This window comes from Cygnus atratus, chromosome 15 (assembly GCF_013377495.2).
Source record: "Cygnus atratus isolate AKBS03 ecotype Queensland, Australia chromosome 15, CAtr_DNAZoo_HiC_assembly, whole genome shotgun sequence".
Classification (NCBI taxonomy): domain Eukaryota; kingdom Metazoa; phylum Chordata; class Aves; order Anseriformes; family Anatidae; genus Cygnus; species Cygnus atratus.
Genome location: NC_066376.1, coordinates 14,940,210 through 14,965,771, shown reverse-complemented (window position 1 = coordinate 14,965,771; position 25,562 = coordinate 14,940,210). Strand labels below are relative to the sequence as shown.

General features: G+C 35.6%; 1 protein-coding gene across 4 annotated transcripts in view; it reads left to right on the top strand.

The window, feature by feature from the left end:
• RBFOX1 (RNA binding fox-1 homolog 1) overlaps nt 1-25,562 on the top strand; it is an 869,105-nt gene that overhangs the window by 757,733 nt on the left and 85,810 nt on the right. For all 4 annotated transcript variants that reach the window (XM_050713747.1, XM_050713748.1, XM_035548778.1 and 1 more), the window contains 5 exons: nt 4,274-4,417; nt 7,243-7,296; nt 14,418-14,510; nt 16,242-16,302; nt 22,648-22,701. In XM_050713747.1, the coding sequence (XP_050569704.1) occupies nt 4,274-4,417; nt 7,243-7,296; nt 14,418-14,510; nt 16,242-16,302; nt 22,648-22,701 (406 nt within the window). The remainder of the gene's footprint in view (nt 1-4,273; nt 4,418-7,242; nt 7,297-14,417; nt 14,511-16,241; nt 16,303-22,647; nt 22,702-25,562) is intronic.

The following is a 25,562-nucleotide window of genomic DNA, read 5'->3' as shown; positions in this document are numbered from 1 at the left end:
CAGGGCTTTGAAATTTTCCTTTCTGTGACTTTGCAAAATTCTGGCTGTATCCTCCGTCCTACATCTATTTACCTCCTTGGTGTTACTTGGAAATTTTCTTGTAAGTTTCATTTTTCAATTTCAATTTGCAGTTATCCTTCTCCAGATCTCCTTGGCCCATATGTACGTTTCTGGATGGTGATACATTTTGTAAAGACACTATTGTAATATCAAGCCTTATAATACATTGTAAACATTTTAGCTATGTTAATTTTGCCACAGATCCATTTAAAGGCATTTGCATATCTTTGATGATAGTGACTTTCTGAAGTTTCTGATTTTCATTCCTCAGTGCCCAAACTCGGAGACGTTCTTCACTAGAACTCTAAATTTCAGGCTTCGGGGGGGGGTGGGGGTGGGGGGGGTGGGGGGGTGGGGGAAGGCGGAATCTAACAGCCATAATTATTTTAGTGTCATCTTCAGAAACCTCTCTGGCTTTTTTTTTTTTATAATTTGTCTTAAACTTCTCGATACAGAAGTTGCTCTTAATGTTTTGGTATGTTAATAATGCATGGTTCAACTTTTCCACTCCTTGTTTCTCATCATTTTTATTAATATCATGAACAGAAATTACTTCTTCCAATTTGCATTTATACAGTATGCTGATTATATAATTTCTTCCCAGGGCACCCTTTGTTCCTGAAGCTGAATGGCATCTTCGGAATTCTTTAATTCTCTTCAGATTAATCTAACTGACCTTAAATTTTTCCTGAGTGTTGTATTCAAGAATTTTCCAGTTCCTCACCCCCCGCCCCAACTGAATTTCCTTCATATTTCTCTCCTTTAAAGACCTGAAGGTGGAAAGTAATCTTTGTGGCGTTTATGGATTGATCAGTTTTCTAAAATCTTAATTTTGAAATTTTACTTGGCTTTAGATATCATAGCAAGAGATTAATATGGATTTTTTTTTTCCTTTCTTAACAGCTACATTCCAGCTTTATTATTTAAATTACGAGAAATACTTAAGGATGAACTGTTTAGTTTGTTGCTGCCTGTGAGTTGAGGCAATAGCAGATCAAGACTCACAGTTAGTTTTACACTTGGATCACTTGAAAATTCTTCTTTAGTGCACGTAAAAGTTTGCATTTGTGTATCAGTAGCATCATATAGTGTGAAATGTAGACATTACTGGTGAATCGATGCTTTTGCAAAAATCACAGGGACCTCAGTTGTTGATGCCAGGGCAGTTGCAAGCCTATGTTTCCTTCAGTAAATTCTTACCACCTCTGACTCTATTCAGCAACTGGCATTCAGTAATTCACAGAACTACACTGTAAATTGGATCACTGCAGAAGATCCAAGATTAAATAAAGCCTCAAAATTACTTATCTGTTTATTAACTGGGATCCTTTCAGTGATTCAGTTTGTATATCACACCTAGTTGTCTTACTTGAAAGGAAGGGAGAGAAACTGCAGTATAATCATAGAATCATTATGGTTGGAAAAGACCTTCAAGATTATCTGGTCCAACCATCACCCTACTACCAATGTCACCCGCTAAACCATGTCCCTAAGCACCAGGTCCAACCTTTCCTTAAACACCCCCAGGGATGGTGACTCCACCACTTCCCTGAGCAACCTGTTCCAATGCCTGAGTGCTCTTTCTGAGAAGAAATATCTCCTAATTTCTAACCTAAACCTTCCCTGGTGCAACTTGAGGCCATTCCCTCTAGTCCTGTCACTAGTTATCTGCGAGAAGAGGTCGACCCCCAGCTCCCCACACCTTCCTTTCAGGTAGTTGTAGAGAGCAATAAGGTCTCCCATGAGCCTCCTCTTCTCCAGACTAAACAACCCCAGATCCCTCAGCTGGGGGTCTCAGAACCTCAGTCCCAAGCTGGACTTGTGTTCCAGGCCCTTCACCAGCTTCCTAGCCCTTCTCTGGACATGTTCCAGGGCCTCGATGTCCTTCTTGTTCTGAGGGGCCCAAAACTGAACACAGTACTCGAGGTGCGGCCTCACCAGAGCCGAGTACAAGGGGATGATCACCTCCCTGGTCCTGCTGGCTGCACTATTCCTGATACAAGCCAGGATGCCATGGGCCTTCTTGGCCACCTGGACACGCTGCTGGCTTATGTTCAGGCAAGCATCAATCAGCACCCCCAGATCCTTTTCCTCTGCACAGCTTTCCAGCCTCTCTGCCCCAAGCCTGTCGCATTGCATGGGGTCGTTGTGGCCAAAGCGCAGGACCCGACACTTAGCCATGTTGAACCTCATCCCATTGGCCTCTGCCCATAGGCCCATCCTTTCCAGGTCCCTCTGTAGGGCCTTCCTACCCTCCAGCAGATTGACACTTCCCTCCAACTTGGTGTCATCTGCAAACTTGCTGAGGGTGCACTCAATTCCCTCATCCAAATCATCAATAAAATATTAAAGAGGATGGGCCTCAACACTGACCCCTGGTGAACACCCCTGGTGACCAGTTGCCAGCTGGTTTTCACTCCATTCACCACTACGCTCTGGGTCCAGCCATCCAGCAAGTTTTTAACCCAGCAAAGTGGGACATTTTTGTGAAGAAAGAAAATATGCATTGAACCTCATCCTGGACTGAAGATTTTATACAATATTCTTTTGGTAAACACATAAATCAATGTTGTTGCTTGAAAAGCAGACCTGTGGTTCACTGATCGCTCATTCTTATTCTTATCATGCCCCGTTATCGTGGCCCCTACACTTATTAGAACTGTCCCCAGTTGTCTGAGCTATTCCTATTGCTGGCACTGAAATAGGTGAGTGATTGAGCCTGAATGAGATGACTTTAGAGAGCACTGTTCAACTCTTGATTCAAAATAAGTATTACAGGAAAATGTTTACTGGAGATGATGATGGGTGATGATGATGTTGAACTTGCTAGCATTAAGTTGATATGTACTCATTGCTGATGTAAATATTTTCTGTTTGAGTTCTTTTACTTCATTCTTAACAGGCTTATTGGTACTAGAATTGGTAAGGTTTATTTTATTTAACCATTTTTACTTTGCTTAAACTGTTGTCCCTAAAAATAAATTTGATACTAACAGGAAATGGGAGATTTTTATTTTTTTTAATAAAAAAAAAGACTGAAATAGAAACTGAATTGTAACATTAGAACACAAGGGAAAAATGAATACTTGGAAGAAGAATATGGTCAGAAGGAAAAGGAAGGGCAAAGAAAATAGAGTAATAGTTGTAAGATGATCCTTGTAGTTTCATCAATATATTTTATTTCCCCTATTTTTTTCTACCAGCACAAAAGAAAACTGTTGTTTTAACATACCTATACAAAACCTTGTACTAGTGAAAGAGTACTGCACACACAGTGTCACTGTATGATATCATAAGTCACTGTATGATATCATTAAGGAGTGCAGCCCAGAGATTTCTATAATATACTGATAGACCAATGTTGTTTAGTTTTTACATTTCAAATGAAAGAGTTTCTATTTTTTCCTAATCTCTCTAGGGTTTTATGATTTTGTTTCTAAAATTATAATGCACACAACATCCTTCAGTCATAAAATAGCATTTTAAATCTAGGGAACAGTCTGCCTGTAAGAAGTACCATCTTATGTTCGTATTCTGGTGAGAGAGAAAATCTGTAAAACTTTGTTTCTGGGTTTCACTTTTATCTTAGGCAACCTTTGCCACTGATTATACTTCTATTCTCTTTCACAACTCAAGCCCTTTTCCGTAATGGTGACCATTTATATAGACAAAATGACCCTCTGGTGCCTGTTAGCATTGCTTATGAAATGGCAACTAGGATGTGATGTGTTACCTACCTCCTGTGTAGAAGTCCCAGTAGTCTCTGAATGAAAGTGCTAATCTTATTTGAAAGTGCATAGCTTGCTACTACAAATAGTCTGTTATTTGGATATGGAGATTCAGTTTTTTCCATTTGTATACATGTTAAAGAGATTTCAACAGTCTTACAGTATAGGGAGACATTTATTAATTATTTAGAAATAGCTTAGAAAATCAATATTGAAAATAATATCCTACCTATCCTCTGACGTATTCCAAATACGTATTAAAAATATCACCAAAATCATATACTATTGAGATAGATAAAGAAAGGGATTTGAATTTTGAATTTCAACTATTTCAACTTCTGTTATCCTTCAGAACCTTTGTCTGAGTGAAAATGAAAAATCATTTTCAGTAATTTTTTGAGAATTTCAGCCCACCACTTTATTTACATTAAAAACTGTTGGAACACTTTCAGCATGCTTTACATTGTTTTCCTTTACCCTTTTAGCAGACAGAAGATGCAGCACAGACTGATGGCCAGCAACAGACACAATCTTCTGAAAACACAGAAAACAAATCACAGCCAAAACGGCTTCACGTCTCAAATATACCATTCCGATTCCGTGATCCAGATCTTAGACAAATGTTTGGTGTAAGTACTCATGCTTTATTTATGCTTTTTTATATTTTCATTGCAATAGGTACTTAATATTATAGGCAATATTGTTAGAGATCTCTGATTTAGATTGTTTAACCGTTTTCAGTGATGATTTTCTTTCCATATATTTATAACCAAACATCTGATTTGCCAATCATAGTTCGGAAAAGAAATTCTACTGATTCTACCATATGTGATACAGATTGGTGTAGTCTATGTATTGCGTAGTTTTACATTTCATTCGAAAAAGCTAAGTACGTTGGCTTAAGATATTAAATGAGTATATATTCCTGCTGTATTCATCAGGATTTGTATTCCTGTATTTATTGATTTTGGAGAGTGTGTTGTAAAATATTCAACATTTGACCTCATGAGCAAGAGAACTGAATCTATAGAAGTGAGACATGGGCTGGTTTTAAGCAAGAACTCTGGGAGTAGGAATCTTCACCTACCCCCTCCTAAGTATTATAGATCTATAGGCTTCTAAATTTTTTATCGGTGTATTTCTCTAAGTCTCTCAATTTTTGCTTTTGCTCAGGCCATCAGCTACCTTCATGTGCATTGGCTGTTTCACAAGTCTCATACGTGCCATCAGTTCTAGGCTCATAACCATGGAGAGGTTAGACCTGGTTTCTTCTCCCTGCTCCAAGAACTGTTAGGTTTATTTTTGAAAACTCACTAAATACAATCTAGAAATAGTACTTGAGCAGCTATTAGAACCCAGATTTTCCTTTTCCAGGCTAGTACTCTTTAGTATTTGTGTTCCTCTTGCTTTCTTCTTTCTTACTCACTAAAATTTAGGTCTCTTCTTTGTTACAGTTCATATTATATGGCATAGCATTAATACTACCTGCCACTATCCTTCTCTTGCTCTCTCATGTTCAGTTCAGACTTAAATTCTTCTAATATCTTTGTTTGTGTGTTAAGACATTTTCAGCTTTTATTTGTATGAAATGAAGAAAACATTCACTGGAAAAAAAATAATCCTAGTATGACTCTGGGTAATGTGGGTGACTGTTGCCATATATGACTTGCTGCAAGTAACCTCCCCTAAATGCAGCTTACAACTCATCAGCATATAGTAGAAGGCATAATAACCCTCTAGAGAGGAAAAATGCAAATTTCTTTAAATTAAACAAACCACTTAAAATAGATGGTTTTTATTTGAAAGTACATTAAAGGAAAGTGTTTTTTAGGGATTTTAGAAATTTATAAATGAACAAAAACTACATTTCTTTTCAATATTTCTATGTCTTAGGTCTCAAAAGACTAAAACTGAAGGATGGCTGGAGATTTCCAGCTTTAGAATGACTTGGCAACAATAAACTTTTAGCTTCTGACTTGATATAAAGATTAAATTTCTGCAAGTGTGAGTTTAATTAGATATCTGAAATGAAATGGTAATGCTACATCTTGAACACGTTATACACATGGCAGATATTTATTTTATTTTTTTGCATTGACTTGAATACAGCAGAGGAGGGTTGTTTAAACATTAAGTCATTGTCTGCTTATAGGTTAAAGTAGTTAAAATATTAGTTAATTAGATGGTGAATACAAGAACATAAAATAAGGCAAGGGACAAGAAACGATAATTGATTTTCATAACTAAATAGAAACACTTTAACAAGGTAGAAAAGGAATGTTGTTCTTTCTGTCCTGTAAGTGTTTGTTATATCGTAAAAGACTGGAGTACATCTTAAAAGACTGCAGTTCCTTGGTCCGTTGATAGATTTTTCTTCATTTGCCTGCCTCTAATTTCTACCTTTTTGTTTAATCATTGTTTGTGTCATTTGTCAGTGTTAACACTGATCTATACAGCATGTTAATGATATAAGAAACAACAGAAATGACCCACTGATATATTAGAGTGTCGCATCACAGAATGTGCCATCTCCAAAAGTGTTCTAACTAAACACTGCCTGAGTCAAACATTTATTCTCTTACTGAGACAAGTCAAACAGAGCCTTTTTCTTTAGGACAGCAACTGTGGTCAAGTTTTGTGTGCATGAACAATGCCTAGATGACTGTGAATGCTATTGGAAGGTCAGTGAAAATAATAGTTACTGTAAACATTATAATAAAGTGCAATTCTGTGGGAGAAAAAAACACCAACACATAAGTATCCATTCTAGTTTTCCAAACTACATTCTAGGACGACAAGAATTAGGTAGGGAATAATGGATATACCTTTTCAGCAAGGTATATCCATTATTTTCAACAAGCCACTGACAAAACTCCCACTTATTTACTTCTGCTTTACAAGAATTAGATGAAACCAAACTCCTTTATCTGTTCTGGGAAGCAACTGCAAAAAGTTTTCTGAAACAAAGGTTCTTCAGAGGATAGGATGACCAGAGGGTGACAATGTTCATGTGGCCATTAATCCTGTCTTGTTAGTGATGTTTTATTATACTGTAATCAAATTAACTCTACAGCATATTACATTTAAAACAATTGGTGATGGCAGCTGGACTGGATGAATCACCAGAAAGTAAAGTAGTATATGAAAAGACAAAAACAAAATCGTGACTTTCAATTTACTGTTTACAATTTAGTGATGATTTCCTCTTTGTCAGAACATCTCATTGAATTTAAAGTTCATAAATAAGTATATGGAATGATCATGACAAGTATAATGACATTTAATATTGATTCGGCTACTCTTCAGTGTGTCTTTTCTGGTGCTTGACTGTCTTTCATTTTATATTCTTTAACTTTGTGATATGGTGCATCAATTTCTGAAACAAACATTTGTACTTTATATGATAAAGCATTGAAGTTATCTTTTTTCATGTAAATTTTCTATTTCTTTGCAGCAATTTGGTAAAATCTTAGATGTTGAAATTATTTTTAATGAGCGAGGCTCAAAGGTAAGCAGTTTAATTCACCCAAGGATTTTTTTAGTTTGTTTAAAATATTTTATATGAGTAAAAGGAAACAACTGCACTGCTGTAAAAAATAACATCTGAAACTCTATGTTAGTGGAAACATCTTCTGACTTGTCATTTAGTTTCCAAAGCAGAAGGAAAATCATTGGACTCATTTTGTATCTTTTAAAGGGGGTAATTTTAACTACTCCAAACTGTCATCTGTTTTATAGGAATGTTGACTTCTGCTTTCTTTATTCTCCAATGATAATTGCCTTGTTTATTTTATAAGATGAGTCCATGCTTACAGATATTTTTAGGCAGGTTTGTATTAGTGCATTTTTTTCTATTAAACTGAAAGATGGTAATAATACCTAATAACTATCTTCTTCAGTAATTAAGTGAGAAAATATGATTGTTCCAGATGATTTAAGTGCAGATGTTTTCCTCTTTAGTAAAAGCTTCAGTACACCAACCCTTTGAATAAAATCTGTTTTAACATTTATTTGATGAAAGAAGTTCTTGTAGTATTACTTTTTTTTTTTTCTGAAATTTACATTGACTTTAATGCATACAATTTACTGGATATTTAAGAAATAAATCAAGACAGAATGGTTATGTCAACATTATTGTCATTACCTGGTTCAAAACTGTTTCTAGTTTCCTAGTATGCTTCATCTATGATATCAGCTGCATTATAAGGGTTTATGCGTATGGCATATGTGTGCTACCTTTTTCCTGTTTCTCCCATAGAAGAAAATTATAATATTTGACTACCAATGTTTCAGTCTTCCTGCAACTCTTATATATGGTTTATTAGTAGTACTGGAATTATTTTCCTGCTATAAAAATACTGTAGTCAGTCTTTTTTTTTTTTTTTTTTTTTAAAGATGAACCATATATATCATAAATCTCTTATATGAGATATATTTTAATTCATTTGTTATTCTTTTCCTTTCAGGTGTGAGTATTTAAATTCTAAATTTAAAGCTACCACTCACTGTTTCTTCCTCTTCCTCTCTATGGATTAGCTCAAATTTTCTGGTTTATATTTCAAAATTATTCTCACATTAATTAATTAGTACCCTAGCCTACCAGCCCCAAAACATTTGGAACATTTATTTGTTTTTCAGTTAGCAATTAAAACTTATGGAATTTAGTGGCTTACAATGCGGCTTATTCATAGACAGTGGCAGGTCTCCTATGTTGGCTGCAATTCATTATCATTACATAATGGCTGTTCTGTAGTTTTTGAAAAAAAAAATGTTGATTGTCCAGAACCTGTTCCTAGCACATAATTTTATCATTTTATAAATTTTAAATGACATTATGACATCCCACACTTCACTTGGTTCTGTCTGACTTTTAACCACCATGCCCACATCACACTGCATAAGTTTAAGCCTTTTGAGCGGTTGGGGGACATTTCTAAACTGGGTGTTTTCACTAGTGATCCTACAGTAGTGAAAATATGTCAGTGCTTTGTATTACAAGCAAGATATTTTTCCAGGGAGTTCTGTAACATCACTACCTGTTACACATTTTGTGCTAGAGACTTTCAGACCTATTCTCATGAAATAGTTCTAAGAATCCAATGCTCAAGCTGCCTCTGAATAAGCAACTGAAGATAAATAAAACAATTCTGAGATGTATCTCTTTGCTTATGTATACTGCTACTTGTCTTGTTTTGAGTTAGCTCAGGTATATCTGCATAGTATTTTGATTTACAGAGGTACTCCTACCTTCTCTAAATTAAATAAACTGAAAATAAAAACAGGATTAGGAGTAACAGAAATGTGGTTTTGTGTGTGTGTGTGTGTTTTTTCCTTTTTTTCTTTTTTTTTTTTTTTCCTAATCTCATCAGTACAAGTTACTCTGTAGGATTTAAGATGCACCTCATTAACGTCCCATTCCTGATAGTGCTTATCTGCTTTTACAAAACTGCAATTCCGCCAAAACTAAGAAGACTTATAAGAGGCCTCAAACTAAGTATAGCTATAAAAGTTTCCAGGATCAAAATACAACTTTGTTTCAAGCTGCAGTTTGGCATAAAAGCATTTCTAGATTGTGTTATTGTTGTTCATTTCTTTTGACTCCAACAATTAATATTTGAAAAGATTCCTGCAAAAATAACAGCAATGAACTCCTTTTCATACCATAGTATTAGAGAAAAATGGAATTGCAGATTCAAATAGCATTACCATACAGCACTAAATATTAAAAAAAAAAAAAAATTACAAATGAAAGTATTTTTTTAACTCTAAAATACCAATTTCATACTACAAATTTGTTTGATTTGGGGCATAATAATAATAAAGGTAACTTTGCTAGAATCATGTGTCAACTCATCATTTCTAAAACTTCTTTTTATGAAATCAAGAAGTTCAGTAATGCTTTAGTGTAGATCTTTCTTGTAACCTGTGTTAAATAAATAAGGTATACCTTTGACAGTTCTCTGTTGATTAAAGTAACATTAAAAACCTGTGGTAATTCTGCTATTATGTCAAGCCAGAAATTGAGCATGGTGATTTCTATGCATGGCAAGCTGCAATATTTTTAGAAAGAAGTACATGAAATACCAAAAATGTGGAAGAGTTTCCAGTCACCAAAAAACAACTCTGCTGCTTAAGTACATGTTGCTTTGCAGAAACTATTACAGCCGACTTGTGTTTTGTTATCTGTGGAACATTTCAGTGCTCAAAGATGGCAAACTAAGAAAGGTTTTTGCCTTCCTTCACCTCTCTTTTCTTACCATTCTCTGCATTTACCAGTAATCTTGGAAGGACAATTTGATATATAACTTCCATTACTGTGCTCATTTGTTGTGGTTTAGCCCGGCTGGCAGCCAAACACCACACAGCCATTCGCTCACCCTCCCCCCTCCCTCTCCGGGATGGGGGAGAGAAACGGGAAAGTGAAGTCTGTGAGTTGAGATAAAGACACTTTATTAAGACAGGGAAAAGAGTAACAATAATAATAATAATAACAATAATAACAACAATAATAGTATTAATAGTAATAATGTGTACGAAACAAGTGATGCACAATGCAATTGCTCACCACCCGTTGACCGATGCCCAGCCTATCCCCGAGCAGCCGGCCCCCCACCCCGGCTAGCCACCCCTATATATTGTTCAGCATGACGTCAGATGGTATGGAATACCCCTTTGGCCAGTTTGGGTCAGCTGTCCTGGGTCTGTCCCCTCCCAGCTCCTGCTGCATCCCTAGCCTGCTCGCTAGCAGGACAGAGCGAGAAGCTGAAAAGTCCTTGGCTTGGTGTAAGCACTGCTCTACAACAATTAAAACATCAGCATGTTATCAGCGCTCTTCTCATTCTAATCCAAAACATAGCACCCTGCCAGCTACTAGGAGGAAAATTAACTCTGTCCTACCTGAAACCAGGACATCATTTTAAAGCTAATCTCTGTTTTAACACTGCATGTGCTTCCTTGACCAACCTGCCCACGCTCTGGGCATCAGTAGCTCTCCACAGAGCTGTGCATTGGTTTTGTCTGTTGGGCACAGTTGCAAAGATACAGGAACATCAAGTACCTTTTTTTTTAAATTATTTTTATTTTTATTTTCTTACAGTTCTAAATTAATGCTCTGCATGGCTATGTACTAAATATATACTGGCATAAATCTGTGTGTATGTATTAGTATATATTTAATGTACATTATATTAGCAGCTCTTTCTTCAAATAACAAGAGCTCCAATGCACCTCACAAATTAAAACAAAACCTTCTTGACTACTAGGCTACTATTAAGTCATTTGACAGACTTTAAAAATAAAATGCTGAAATTTACGTTACAGGTTAATGAAATATATAGTATGCTAAACCAAAGTAACTGTTGAATCAGCTGCATTTAAAATACATGCTAATTTGTTTGTCTAACTATTTAAATATGGCGTGAATGAATATGTGATGTCTGATTGAGTTTCTGTGTCAGCTACGTAAAATTAAACATTTGCATAAATAATAAAATCTTAAACAGTATTGATTATAAGAATAAGTAAAACATAAGAAATTAAAAAATTACAATGAGTGTTCTTTTCATAATCTTTGAAGTTCTTGTCTTATCTTGGCTTGTAGCTCCACTTTGTACCTCTTTCCAATTTTTAAATATAATTAGGCTTTTATCTTTCCATTCAGTTGTTTGAAAAAAATTTAACTGGCAGCATTGTGAGCTAGTAAGACTGATTGTAAAATTTTGTAAACATATCCCACCAAATGTTCCTTGCTGGCTGTTCTGGGAGGGTGACAGTTCAGCAGGGAGGAGAGAAAAGAACAAATAGAATTTGAGGAATTGTGCAGAACTAGGCTTGATGCATTGATGGCTTCAGTGATGGTTTCTGCTGTGAAATTTTCTTAGCAGAAAAGAAAAAAAAAATCTTCTTCTTAGATGGGAGGTTTGAGGAGACAATTAAAGGGTGAATAAAAGTTTAAAGTTGAGGATTGTTTTAGATACAAGAACCACAGAATCATAGAATGCTTTGGGTCGGAAGGGACCTTACAGACCATCTAATTCCAACCCCATGCCACACCTCCCACTAGACCAGGTTACCCAAAGGCCCATCCAGCATGAAGGGCTAGATGCAGAAAGGCCTATTCAGGCATCTAAAACATAGGGATTAGTACTGAGGAGGGGAACTTTCGAATACTCCTGGTATTTTTTGGGAAAAGAGAGCTATGTGCTTGGTGTCTGATGATAAGAGAGGAGGTCGTGGCTTTGTCCTAAAATTGTGGAGCGCAGAGTGTAGAAAATGAGTGGAGTCAGGTGTTTTGAGAATGTTGATAGAATACTTGTGAGCTCAGCGTTCAGTGTGCCTTTAAAAGGAGAGAAACAAAACAAAGGCAACAGACAACAAGTTTAAAATACTTTGAAGAGAATGGAACAAAAAATGCTATGTACAAAAAAAAAAAAAAGTCACTTCCTATGGTATAAACTAGCATGCATCAATGTGTTCTTCTAGTAAATAAAATAATACAAATACCAATATACCAATGATCCTGATTAAAATATTTTGTCCATGAATTAATTTTGTAGTTCATATTCATTGTTTTTCTCAGTGCGTGGTGTTAATACTTAGTTTTGCCTTACCTTTGTATTTGGTCTCTTCTTGTATGAAAAGTACAAATATCTTCCCTTCCTTCCTCTTTTTTCAGTCACTGTGTAAATAATAGGTAGAAACACTGAGAGTAAGTGGTTGAATACTGACGACAAAATTTACTGAATGGACTGCAGAAAGAGGAGGGTGAAAGGAAGGATAAAGCTTGAGGAGATATGATGCGTGGCTTATTGTTGAGCAATAAAACAAAAGTAAGACCTTAATTCATACTTCAACCTAAAGTAAGAGCAAAGAAAAAGGTTTTAGTAGGACTTCAAATATTTGCAGCAATGCCTTTCTTTATAGAAGTGGACATGTATAGTGTTGTGGTTTAGCCCGGCTGGCAGCTAAACACCACACAGCCGTTCGCTCACCCTCCCTCCCTCTCCGGGATGGGGGAGAGAAACGGGAAAGTGAAGCCTGTGAGTTGAGATAAAGACAGTTTATTAAGACAGGAAAAATAATAACAATAATAATAATAATAATAATAATAGTATTAATAATAATAATGTGTACGAAATAAGTGATGCACAATGCAATTGCTCACCACCCGTTGACCGATGCCCAGCCTATCCCCAAGCAGCCGCCCCCCCCCCACCCCGGCTAGCCACCCCTATATATTGTTCAGCATGACGTCAGATGGTATGGAATACCCCTTTGGCCAGTTTGGGTCAGCTGTCCTGGGTCTGTCCCCTCCCAGCTCCTGCTGCATCCCTAGCCTGCTCGCTAGCAGGACAGAGCGAGAAGCTGAAAAGTCCTTGGCTTGGTGTAAGCACTGCTCTACAACAATTAAAACATCAGCATGTTATCAGTGCTCTTCTCATCCTAATCCAAAACATAGCACCCTGCCAGCTACTAGGAGGAAAATTAACTCTGTCCTAACTGAAACCAGGACATATAGCTTCATAGCAAATGTTTCGTGTTAGGAAACACCAAGGATGATAGAAGCTTATTTGTTGGGATAAATTCGAGAAAGCATGCATTGTAGTGCTAATGTAAGAATTAATTCAAAGGGTTGGTGTATGTTTCTAAAATGTTTTTTAATGTCTGATTTTAAAATATATATATATTTATATTTGTAAACAATGTTTAATTTAGCGCAGGAAAAAATAAAAATAAAAGAATTTTACTAGGACTGGAAATATGTGTTTAGCCTAATGCTATAAAGTGAAGTATTTGTCTTGAGCAGAATTTCATATTAGTTGAGTATACTCCTGTCCCACTAACATGGGATTCTGGAGTTTTACCAGTTGCATGTGGAAAGTACAATACATAAACAGTAAATGAACTAGTTAAAGATACTCAAAATGTTTTCATTTTTATTCCTTTATCAAAGTTTCTTTTTCTATTCACATCACGTGATTTTATTTGATCTGTTAATACAAGGAAGTTTATATTTTTATTCTAAAAGTATTTTTGTTTTGTTGGAGGTTTTCTTTTCTTTTTTCTTTTATAAAAAAATAAGTAAAGGCTGTATAGTTTGACGAAAGTTTAAGTTACCCTAGTGTTGCATGGGAACAATGTTTCTTATGATCACAACAGCATGATTAAGTAGGCATTGTTTTTAGAGTATATTGATATTCAGTGTTGAATTCTGTGCACATGTTTTTTATTTCGTTGAGATATCTGCATGTCGTTAAAATGTGGTTCATTTTTTTTTCTCATTAGTTCATTTTCTTCTATGTGAAGACACTGTAATTTCTTTTAATTTCATTTTCTTATTGTTAGATTTATTTTCCTCTGTAGAGACACGTAGAAAGGTATTTTTGGTATCATTCTTTGAATTTCTCAGAGGGTATTATGTAACTGATGACAGAAAAAAATTGTTCACATTTGTCGCTTATTTATTGCACATCTCAATACAATTATAATTTTTCTAATTTGCATGTTACAGAAATGAAGCAAGGACAAGAAAATATTAAATTAGAGAGAGAGAACATAAGCAAACAAGTGGTCATTGACTGAAATAATAATGTGCATGTTGTTTTCCCCCCTTCTCCCTCCTGCATGCAGGGATTTGGTTTCGTAACTTTCGAAAATAGTGCTGATGCGGACAGGGCGAGGGAGAAATTACACGGCACCGTGGTAGAGGGCCGTAAAATCGAGGTGCATGTTCAAAATATTTTCCTTTTCATCTTTTTTATAAATGTCTGCTTCACTCTCATTTGTTGTTTCAGATGCATCATTGGTGTCTTCTGTGTGCTCCCCTTTCCCCTTCCCATTGTTTATATATATATATTTATATATAAAGAGAGAGAATTTGGCCTTACTTGGGTTTTTTATTATTATTTCTTTTGTAGTTATTATTATTATTATCATTATTGCTGAAAGGTGGATGAAAATTGAACAAAATGAAAGCTTTAATATTTTGAACTTATTATTTTGGATGTATTGTAAATCAATGGGTGCAGTAGATTCTAAAAAAAAAAAAACAGCCAACAACAACAAATAAATTGAGAACAACAACAAAACTGTGACAGACAAAACAAAAACAACAAAAAAGTTTTTTTTTTTTTGGTTGGTTTGGTTTTGGGTTTTTATCTTTCTTGTTTGGTTTGGTTTCTTTTTTTTTTTTTCTTTTTCTTTTTTTTTCTTTTTGCTGCAGGGTTGATGTGGGATCCACAGTGGCTTTCAAAAATTCAGATTGGGAAAGAAGCATCCAAAAGATGTACAAGAAAGAGAAACAAAGACAGACTAGAGACCGACCAATTTTAAGATTTCATTTTTAATGAATCCATCAGGCTACTTTGGCTGGGTGGCCTGACCCTGTTGTATCTATTAAAAAAAACAACACAAATGCTTTTTAGTACCACTGGATCCCCTTCAATACTGCCTCAATTGTATTTGTTAGAATAAAAAAAAAAATACCAATTGAAAATGCTGTCGTCTTTTGAGTAAGATGTTGCATATTTTGCCTTTTCATTTTCCCCCTTCGACGGTAGCGCTTAGGGCCCTCACCAAACTCTCAGTAACCATGGTAACTGTATACATACCCATGCTGGCGATGGTGCTGAATGGTAAGTGGAGAAGTCCATCTGCCGTTTCACGTATTTAGCGCTAATACCACGTGAATTTTTTTGACTTGTTGTATTAAGTTTTCTTGATGCTACATTTTTTTCTATATTGGTACGCCTGTAATTGAGTGTACGTTTTAAGCAAGCCTGGGAGGCACTGATTGGATTGAGGATATGACTTCGTGCACATCTTACTCAGATTGTTAACTCCATATTGTGTTAAATAATGCACCCTCTTTTTATCCTTTTGTTAGCTGTGATTTTAAAGCTTGAATGATTTTGTTAATTCTTGCAATGAAAAAGGCTCTTGTTCCAAGTGTTGAATGCTAGATGTTGCTTTTCCAATGGTACTTCTCTTCTAAAGGGTTATGTTGCACACTGCTAAAATTCGTTTGTCCCTTTTTTTTTTTTGGACGTTTTCTTTGTTTCCTTGTACCTTGTCTCTTTCCCTTCTACTCCACTGCATGTTCCTTCATATAATCTTTCTTTCTGTTTTGAATATTTATTGTATCAGTGTTATCATGGAATACAAGCATGCTCTTAAGTCTTAAATTATGCAATACCTTTTAATTTGCTTTTAATGTCTTTTTATTAAAGTTTAAATGACATGACGTTGCTTTATTGAAATGATTTGTAAGTTAAAATGGTTATGAAAGTAAATGTAATTATAAATAGTATGATTTTGTTATGCACCTGTTGCCTTCTATAAATTAAATTGCTTTTTTTTTTTTTTACATGACTAATGGCAGTAATAATGCATGCGTTTAATAATATCACGGACTCTTCCTGTAACCCTTTCTAATCCAGTTTTCTATGTGCTTAGGTAAATAATGCAACAGCACGTGTAATGACAAATAAAAAGACTGTCAACCCTTACACGAATGGTAAGTGCATGAGATCTCAGTGCTTTTTTTTTTGGTTATGCATGTGAAATCTCATTCTTCTGGTGGACGGGTAGTCATCTACTGATGAGTTGTCACAGTCTGCATTCCCTGCAACTTCTTGGGCTCAGTCTTCATCCAATGAGCCAGTAAGAAAACATGTTATGGCTGGGCTTAATTTCCATCCCCATAGACTTCTGCTAATTCACAGGCATGGACATAGCATGCGTCATTTTGCCTGATGGGAATCTGAGTGTTTAACGACAGTGGCTTTTTTATAAGAAAATGTACCTGGTAGGGAGGCATCATTCTATTCTAGCTTTGTGCAGTGTTGATGTTGTGACGAATGAACTAATCAGAGGATTCAGTTTTGCTTGGGTGACGGAGGTAGGGAGGCCAGTAAAAAGAACGTCTCTGTCAGGCATGAGATACTTTTTAGTACTGAGGCACTCATCTAGGCAAAGATCCCTTCTGTGCCTCCCTTCCACAATTTGTTAGGAGTAAAAGGCAACTTGTAATTAGGTGCTTGATTCCAGAATTTTTCCATGGAAAAAATCTAAACTGTAAGTTACTTTAAATGGTTATTCTAATACTGACCTTGCAAGTTGGTATAATTTAGTACATTAATGATAAAGATATAATCTATAGATATTTGAGGGGTTTGGAGTTGTTGTGGTTTTTTTTTGATTTTTTTTTTTGTAAAAAAAACATTTTTAAAATGTTTTCTCTGGCAGTGTTTTATCACATGCTCCAGAAGTTATTTGCATTTGCTAGTTTAAAAAATGCTAACAAGTTCCTAACTCAATGTCAAATAATAAATCAATTGAATTGAATTGCAATTACATTTTCCAGATTTACTAGAATATGTAGCTGTAATTATTTACTTTCCAATTTAATTTAGCTTTTCCCATCCATTAGAAAACAGATGAAATCTGCACATACATATATAAAGATTTCCACAGTTAGCTTAGACTCTTTTCCATTTTGAAATATTTTCTATATTTGAGCACTCATTAGTGAGGTTTTACTAAAAACCATGGCAAACAGTGGCTTTATTTTTTAATTAGTTGTAATTTTTTCTTAACATGGTAAAAATAAAATAAAGTGATGACTTTCATTTGACGTGATAATTGAGCAAGTTATAATGATCTGGAGAAGAAGGCTCTTGAAATTCCTCATGCTTTCTCAGAAACTGTTTTCTTCCTCATTTTGTTTGTAAGTTTATTTGTAAATTTTGTTTGTAAATTGTCAAATGATCCAGATGGGAAAATCTCCTTCATTATTAATGCCTTTTAAAACATCTCAGTGAATTTAACAAAAGAGACATGAAGCTTGACTGGATCACATAACAAGATTTTGTTGCAATAGGGAGCTAAATTAACTATATGATATGTACTAAGAACTTACTCTGCTATATTATGATGATAAAAATATAAAAGTAGGTTTGTTATAAATGACGATATATTCGTATTTGTATTCATATTACATCAAGGCTAAAACACAGCTAATTATCAAATATCACATTACACATCAACACATCCAGTGCTGGATGAAGGTAATGCTGGAAAAAGAGATATGAGATTTTAGGAATATGGTTTTAGGGAAGATTCACCTCTGTGTCCTGCACTGCAGGATTACTTGGGTCATGCATTGTAATTTATGTATATCCAAATTGAAACGATTAAAATTTGTTGTTAAGTGTTTCCCACTTTAAGTGTTTTATGTCTGTCATTTTCCAACCTGTTCTGTCCGGACTGGATCTCAGTAAAAGTGTGAAACATCCTGCTGAGTGTATAAAAATTAGCATTTGTTTGTGAATCCATATATCCAAGGTTTTGCATGCAGGATGTTCTTTTGCCTTTTGACAGGTATCTACCAAGACAAACTTTGGTTGTAGTTCATAAACGTTGATTTATTTACTTATTCTAACTTTTTTTAATGTCTGAGGTCCCCTTAAGTAAACACACAAGTGGAATCATGTTCTTAAAGCACAGTCACTACAATCAACACCAAATGAAGTGTAGACATGTAATGTGTTTCACTTAGTTTAATTGGTGTTTCTATGACTAGTCATCCTGTCGTTTTGAGATTCTAGTTCTTTATCTTTTTGTCAGGAATTAACCAGTGCTATAGCTGATTATTAAAGATTATTGTTGTCTAAAGTAAAGGTTCCACCTTTTAAATAAAACATAAAGCTAATTATTATTATTATTTTAATTCTTCTATGAGCATGTTAGCACTTGAACGATACTTCTGAGACAGGTAGCTAGAAAATTTTTGTTTATACATGTCTACCTCTTTTGAACCACTTCTTCATTAGCATGTGGCTTGATTTTTCAAAGTGTATGTGGTGACTGACATGTTATTGGCAAGTATGGAAAACATAGCCAGGCAGACAAATGCTGTGTTACATAAAAACATACAAGGCCCTAATGCTTACTGTAATTTAAAAATAAGATACACTCTATTCTGTCTTTCATTCCTGGATACTGCTGATTGCTTGATAACAGGGCTCACATTGTAAATATGATTGCAAAACTCAGCAGATTTTTTTTTTTCTTTTTAATATAAGCAGGTTAATTCAGATAAGTGGCTTGCTCTTACGTACTAGTTGTTTTTGAAATAAATAAGCTTGCCAGTGACTTTGGACAACTCCTGAAATGAGCAGTTGATAAACATTCAGTTGATGTGAGTTTATTCTCAGACAAGATGATTTTGATGGCTGTTCTCATGTGCTCTGGAGATAGAACTGCTTTTTCATTGTGAATTAATTCAGCATCAAGAGTTCTACTTGTTGGCAAAAATACTTCTGAGACATTTTTAATTTTCCAACCTATCCTGTGGAATCGAGAATTATGTACAAGTACATTGAGAGAACCTCAGCATGAATGAGGAGCATGAAACAGAGATCAGTAGAGGAATATTCCAAAGTTTATAATTGCAGAATCTTGAATTTGAGCCTTCAGTTGATCTAAACTTAGATTCAAAATTGGAGCTAGTGACTATTACTGCAGTTATATTCCCTCCCTTTCCCTTCCCTCCTTATTTTGTATGCAAACAGGAAGAAAGCAGTCGGTGTCATAGGACTTCTTTCCCACAAAAGCATTCCTCAGGCAACGCATGCCTGTCTCCCCTATGAAGTGAAAATAATTCTTTCTACGTTGCTGTGTCCCACTTTCTATCAAAGCTTTTTCTGCTGTACAACATGTAATTATTTTCTCGCCTTTAGCAGGTTTAATGTGTATTTTTTTTTAGATGACTACATAAGGTGGCTTTTTGTGGGGCATGAAGATGTGTTATTTGTTTTTGTGGTTGGTTTTTATGTTTTGAACTTTTATAGTTTCAACTTGAGGGGGAAATTGTGACAGTAAGAGAAATGCACAAAATTACACCCACTGCATAGAATTAGCTTCCTCAAGCTGCAGTTGCTCTCTTGATTGATTAACCCACACAGTTATGGGCCAGCACATTTGTAGCTGACAAGATAAAGTTAAGTTTAATTGCTGTTATTTTCACAATGAATGTATTTCCTGTATAAGCTTCAAAAAGTTAGATGATACAGCCATCGGTGTGAGAGAGGTAAGGAACTGAAATATGAATGTGACTTTATGCTGTGAAGAGCAACCTGTGTCTTCCAGGATCTTATTCTTTCTCTCGGGAAAATTGCGGCACTGCGAGTGTATCTAAAAAACTGAGAGGTGCCTGTCAGCGTGTTTGACAGCAAAAGTCTGCATGTGTAATTCAGTGCAATCATTCGTTTCAGGCAGCATCAGTGAGTGATCTTTGAGGAAGCAATGAATTTGAAATACTAAATATTCACTAATCTATTTTTTTAAAAAAAAGATTTTTATTGAAAGTCTCAATATTTGGATAATTTTCTATCAGACAAAATTTGGCTAAGAGTATTTGTTTTACCATGACATTCCTATATACAATCCTGTAGTACTTGAAATTGAGGGGTGATGTAAAAATCCTGTGATACTTTCAGAAGGAATGCCATTTTCCGGCTTCTGCAATTGTCTTTTACGTACATATAGCAAACACGGTTACTTCTGTGGAGCAAACTGCATACAGTGCTGTGCCTTACTCTGAGATTATTAATGAGTTGTGTTTCAAGAACACCTATCATGTTTCTTACTGAACAGTTACTTACTCGTAAACATGTATCTGTGGTGGTTTTATTCAGCTGGGCAGCCAAGCTCCACCACAACTGCTCTCTCACTCCCCGACCTCAAAGAAAAAGGGGGAGAAAATGGTATGAAAAGGGCTCAAGGCTTGAGATATGGACAGAGAGATCACTCAACAATTATCATCGGAGGCCAAACTGACTCAGCATAGGGAGATTAATTTTTTACCTATTACTAAAAAGCTAAAGCTGTGAGAAACTAAAAAACAAAACAAAAAATAAAAATATGTTCCTCCATCCACCCTCTTCTACCTCCTCCCCCTGAGCAGCATAGGGGAACAGAGAATGGGGGCTGCGGTCAGGCCATGACACTTTGTCTTCATGGTCACTCTCTTCCCCTGCTCCACGTGGGGTCCTTCCCACGGGATGCCGTCCTTCCCGAACTGATCCTGCGAGGGCTGCCCACAGGCAGCAGCTCTTCAAGAACTGCCCCAACATGGGTCAGTACCATGAGGTCCATCCGTCAGGAGCAAACTGCACCAACATGGGTCCCCCACAGGTGGCAGCTCCTCCCAGACCCCATGCTCCTGCATGAGCTCCTCTCCACGGGATGCAGCTCCAGCCCAGGGCCTGCGCCTGCGGGGGCTCTCCATGGGCCGCAGCCTCCTCCAGGCCACATCCACCTACTCCACGGTGGGCTCCTCCACAGGCTGCAGTGTGGAGATCTGCTCTGCCGTGGGACCCATGGGCTGCAGCCTGCACATGCAGCCTACACAGCATGCACAGCCTGCTCCACTAGGGGCCTCTCCACAGGCCGCAGGGGAACTTCTGCTGCATGCCTGGAGCACCTCCTGCCTGCCTTCTGCACTGCCCCGGGTGTCTGCAAGGCTGCTTCTCTTGCCTTTCCTCACCCCTCTCTCCCAGCTGCTGTAGCACAGTGTTTGTTTGTTTGCTTGTTTGTTTGTTTTTCCCCTTTCTTCAGTCTGCTCTCCCAGAGGCCCAGTCACTGTTGCTCATGGCCCGGCTCTGGCCTGCAACATGTCCCTTTGGAGCCAGCCCTCACCTAACAATGGGGCAGCTGCTGGACTCTTCTCACAGAGGCCGCTCCTACAGCCTGCCGCTACTAAAACCTTTCCATGTAAACCCAGTACAGTATCAGATAGAGGTGACAGTATTTTTAAGGGTAGGAGTAGTTTTCTTTTGTGTTACTACTGAGATTTTGTGTTATATTTTTTCAGTCTTACAGTGGCCAAGGCAGAAACAAGCCTCAATACTGTTTGCATTTAAATTCTCCCAATCTTGGCTGTTCTTGATTTTGAAAAGCTTTGCTTCCATGCCTTGATTGTATTTTGTTAGAGCAGTCAAGTTAAATGATCTATTTGAAGTACTATAGTTCTTGAATTTAGCTTGCTTTTTTCTTTATTCCCATTTACAAACAGTGCTTCCTACTCCTCTGATAAAATGTGCTTTTGGAAAACCCCTGATTTTTCAGTCTTAGCAGTTTATATAGTTATTTAAACACTAAGAAAAAAAAAATGTACTTGTCTGAAGTACTTTTGTACTTTTGTACTTCAGACAGTCTGAAGTACGAATGCGATGTAGAAAAAAAGTGTCCCTGGAATTTGACTGGGATCACAGGGTGCACAAATATCTTTTCTGTCACAAATATCTTTCCTGTTCAGTGTCTACACTTTCTTTTTTTTTTTTTTCAGAGTAGAATCAAAATGCTCAGATGATTTTATTGCCGTGTAATTTACACTAACACATGCTTATCAGAAGCAACTGTGTCCAGTAAATGAACTGTTTTGGCCTCACTGGCTTGTAAACGGAGACTTAAAGCAATGAAAGAGAATATATCTACTCTAGAGTACTACAGGATATAACAATACCTGAACTAGTTCTGATTTAATTCCAGAAATTCAGGTAGTAAGTTCTTGGTAACTACATTGCGGCCAGGCTGATTCACCTGATAATTTGCTCCAGTGCTACTTGCAGTACAGTCATGTCCAGAGAAGGATTTGTTTCCTTGCTTATTTCTGTATTTCAGAGTCAGAATGTTCTGATAGTAAAGATCAGTAAAGACATCTGTAAAACTTCCATTAAGATGACCTTTTGTAGAGCCATTCTGTGTGTATATCTCCGTACAAAAAATGAAGAAAAACCAACATATTATTATCACTAATTGCAATATTAACTCGTTTATGTTTTTATGTTTGCTGCAGGCTGGAAATTAAATCCAGTTGTTGGTGCAGTTTATAGTCCAGAATTCTATGCAGGTAAGGATTAAACTATAGCTGTCCATGCTGCATTTTATTTTAACATTTTTTTTAAAACATGTAGAAGTACAGATCATATATTTGGTGTGAAGTTTGGTTTCTGTGTTTAATTCATGTTACCTGTCAGTCATTTACAGATTTATGATGAAGGTTTTAACGATTACCTGGGAATCCTGAAGTTTATGTAGAAGATAAACAAATACCTTTTATTGGAAAGTAGATAGTAAGCCATGGAATATACTGCAATATCACAGTATTACATTAGATTTTATATTTTATTTTTTATTTTATTTTTATTCACTTTGCTCCTAGAATTATTTAAACTTAGTGAACAATAAAAAAATCTATCTGTAAATTTATATTTTATATATACATGTACAAATGTATAGAGTAACTGCATTCATAATTTTTCTTGAACATTTTTCTTTAAATTTTATATTTAGTTACTCAGACTTTAAAAATTTTGTATTTGTAATCTGCATTATCGCTAGAGACATCATTGAGATGGTTCTGATCGTGGGTACAATTTGGAGTTGATGAAAATTTGCCTTTTTCCATTGCTAGCAACAGTTTCTAAGTATACTATAGCAGCATCACTGAAAACATATTTGTACTCCAAAACCGAGCTGATTTCGGAAGAACTTGAATCCAGCCCATAAACATAATCATTAGCAAGTCCAAAAAAGCCATATACATTAGAGTTAATAATTTAAATCTAAGGAAGAAATAATCACTGTAACTCCAAATGTTTCTAATAGGTAATAAAGTTGTCTACCTTTCTTATCATATACTTCCATGAGTTTATATAAACTTTCATGAGTTTCCTGGGAATCTCTGGGAAATTATCAGTTTTTTTATTTGGATCCATTTTTTAGTTGTTTCTGTCTGTGTGTGTGTGTATACTGGATAAAAATATTTGTTTTAAAAACCAAAAATATCCATTGTCACATATTTAGGTAATGAAAAATAAAGAGGTAATTGTTAAATACATTCTTTACAACAAGTTGAAACAAGGGAAGTTTCAAACAAATTTTAGGGAAACATTTTTCACTAGTGGTGGTTAAACATGGGAAGAGGTTGCCTACAGATGCTAGGGAATCTCCATTCTTGGAGATATTCAAGTCTTTACTGGACAAGGCTGAAAATGTATGGTTAGTTGAAGGGACTTCAAGAGAGAAAAATTGTTTTATAGGACTACTGTTACAAACTGATACTTAATTTAATGAACTTGCCTGTAATACCTCCAGTGCCATTTACTAAAAAGATAAAAATGATCCAAATTGCATATTTAAAGTGGCATCAGGATAACAAAAATATTGGTATTCATGGAATTGTGATATTTAGTGTAGGCAGAATTTATTACCTTCCTTGATGTATGCCTACGCTGAAAACAGGAATTTAACATTGATCTCGTTTGAGCAGGTAGTGAACCAAACCTGAACCTGCATAAATTAGAAAGTCAGAGTTATTAGTCATTTTATATAAATGACTTTTTGTTAATGACAAATGTAATAATATTCCCACAGTACAGTAATCAATTTTCTAATACGTATGCAGAATTAACAATCTGACTTATAATTGTCTCATGAAGTAGGGCATGAAGAGTTCACATAGTTTGTAAATTAAAATCAATATTTTCAATCTCTCCTGAAGGTAATTTTCTTAATTTACTGGATTTTTCCCTAACATTTATTTTTTCTTTTAATTATAAAATGGCAGGTTATTGATTTTTTTTTTTTTGTATAACCTCCTAAAGTCCCAAATGCATTTTTATTGCCAACACAAGGGAGGTGTTTGCCCTTCTTAATGAGAATCTTTAATTACCATTAGAAAAGTATTAATTCAATTTTATGAATTATGGTATGCACTCCACCACACCTATGCAGAAAATTCTGTCGAGATATTTACGGTATTTCAGATTCTTTTTCTGTTTACATATGCAGGCATTTTTTTACACGCACCTCAAATGTATATTTTCGGTATTGACTAAAAGATTTATTTTTTCTCACAGATGTTTAAAACTTCCTTTAAGAAATTACTTTAAAAAAAAAAAAAAGTTCTGGCTCTGTGCAAATCTCTTAGTCATTATAAAATGAGATAGTAAAAGAGCATTTCTAGTATGCCATAATAGAATGCTGTGGCATATCTCTACTTTTGTGTCCACCCATCTTACCTGGAGAAAAAGCAATTGCACTTTTGAAGATTATAAAATTAGAAATGTGGTTTTAAGACAAAGTTCTAGTTATTTGTTTTAATTACTGTCTCCAGCACTGTCATTTTGAAGTGCCACCAGCTATTTCATAGTCAGTGCAAGAAGTTCCTTTATCTCTAATAAATGATGAAAAATTTGGCCATTTCTGAAATAAAGATGATACATTTGCAGAGAAACTGTTGATTTAAAGTACTTTTAATCTTCAGGAATAAGTAAACAAAACAAAACAAAAACAACAACAAAACAAACAAACACCAGAAGGTTATACAAAGCTGTCAGGATGGCACTGATGAATGGCAAATTCAACTGTTTCTCAATTGCCGGTGAAGACACACGCTGCAAGACTTAACTGTATTGTACATCATATCTGCCAACTCATTTCTGTGATTAAATATTCCATCAGTGCAGGCTATAAGGCAGTAAAGCTTAACAAGATTCATAAGATGCATCACTTGAATACACATAACTCACTTCCTTGGATAGAGAGCACCCCGCATGCAATAGAAAATTAGAATTGAGTTAAATTACTCCATAAGACAAGATCAATAGAGAAAGGAAGAGATCCCCTAATGCAATGCAAATCTAGGATATAGTTATGTCCTGACAACTTGAAGCAGGCAATTAAAGTCAAATAGGGAGGAACGCAATG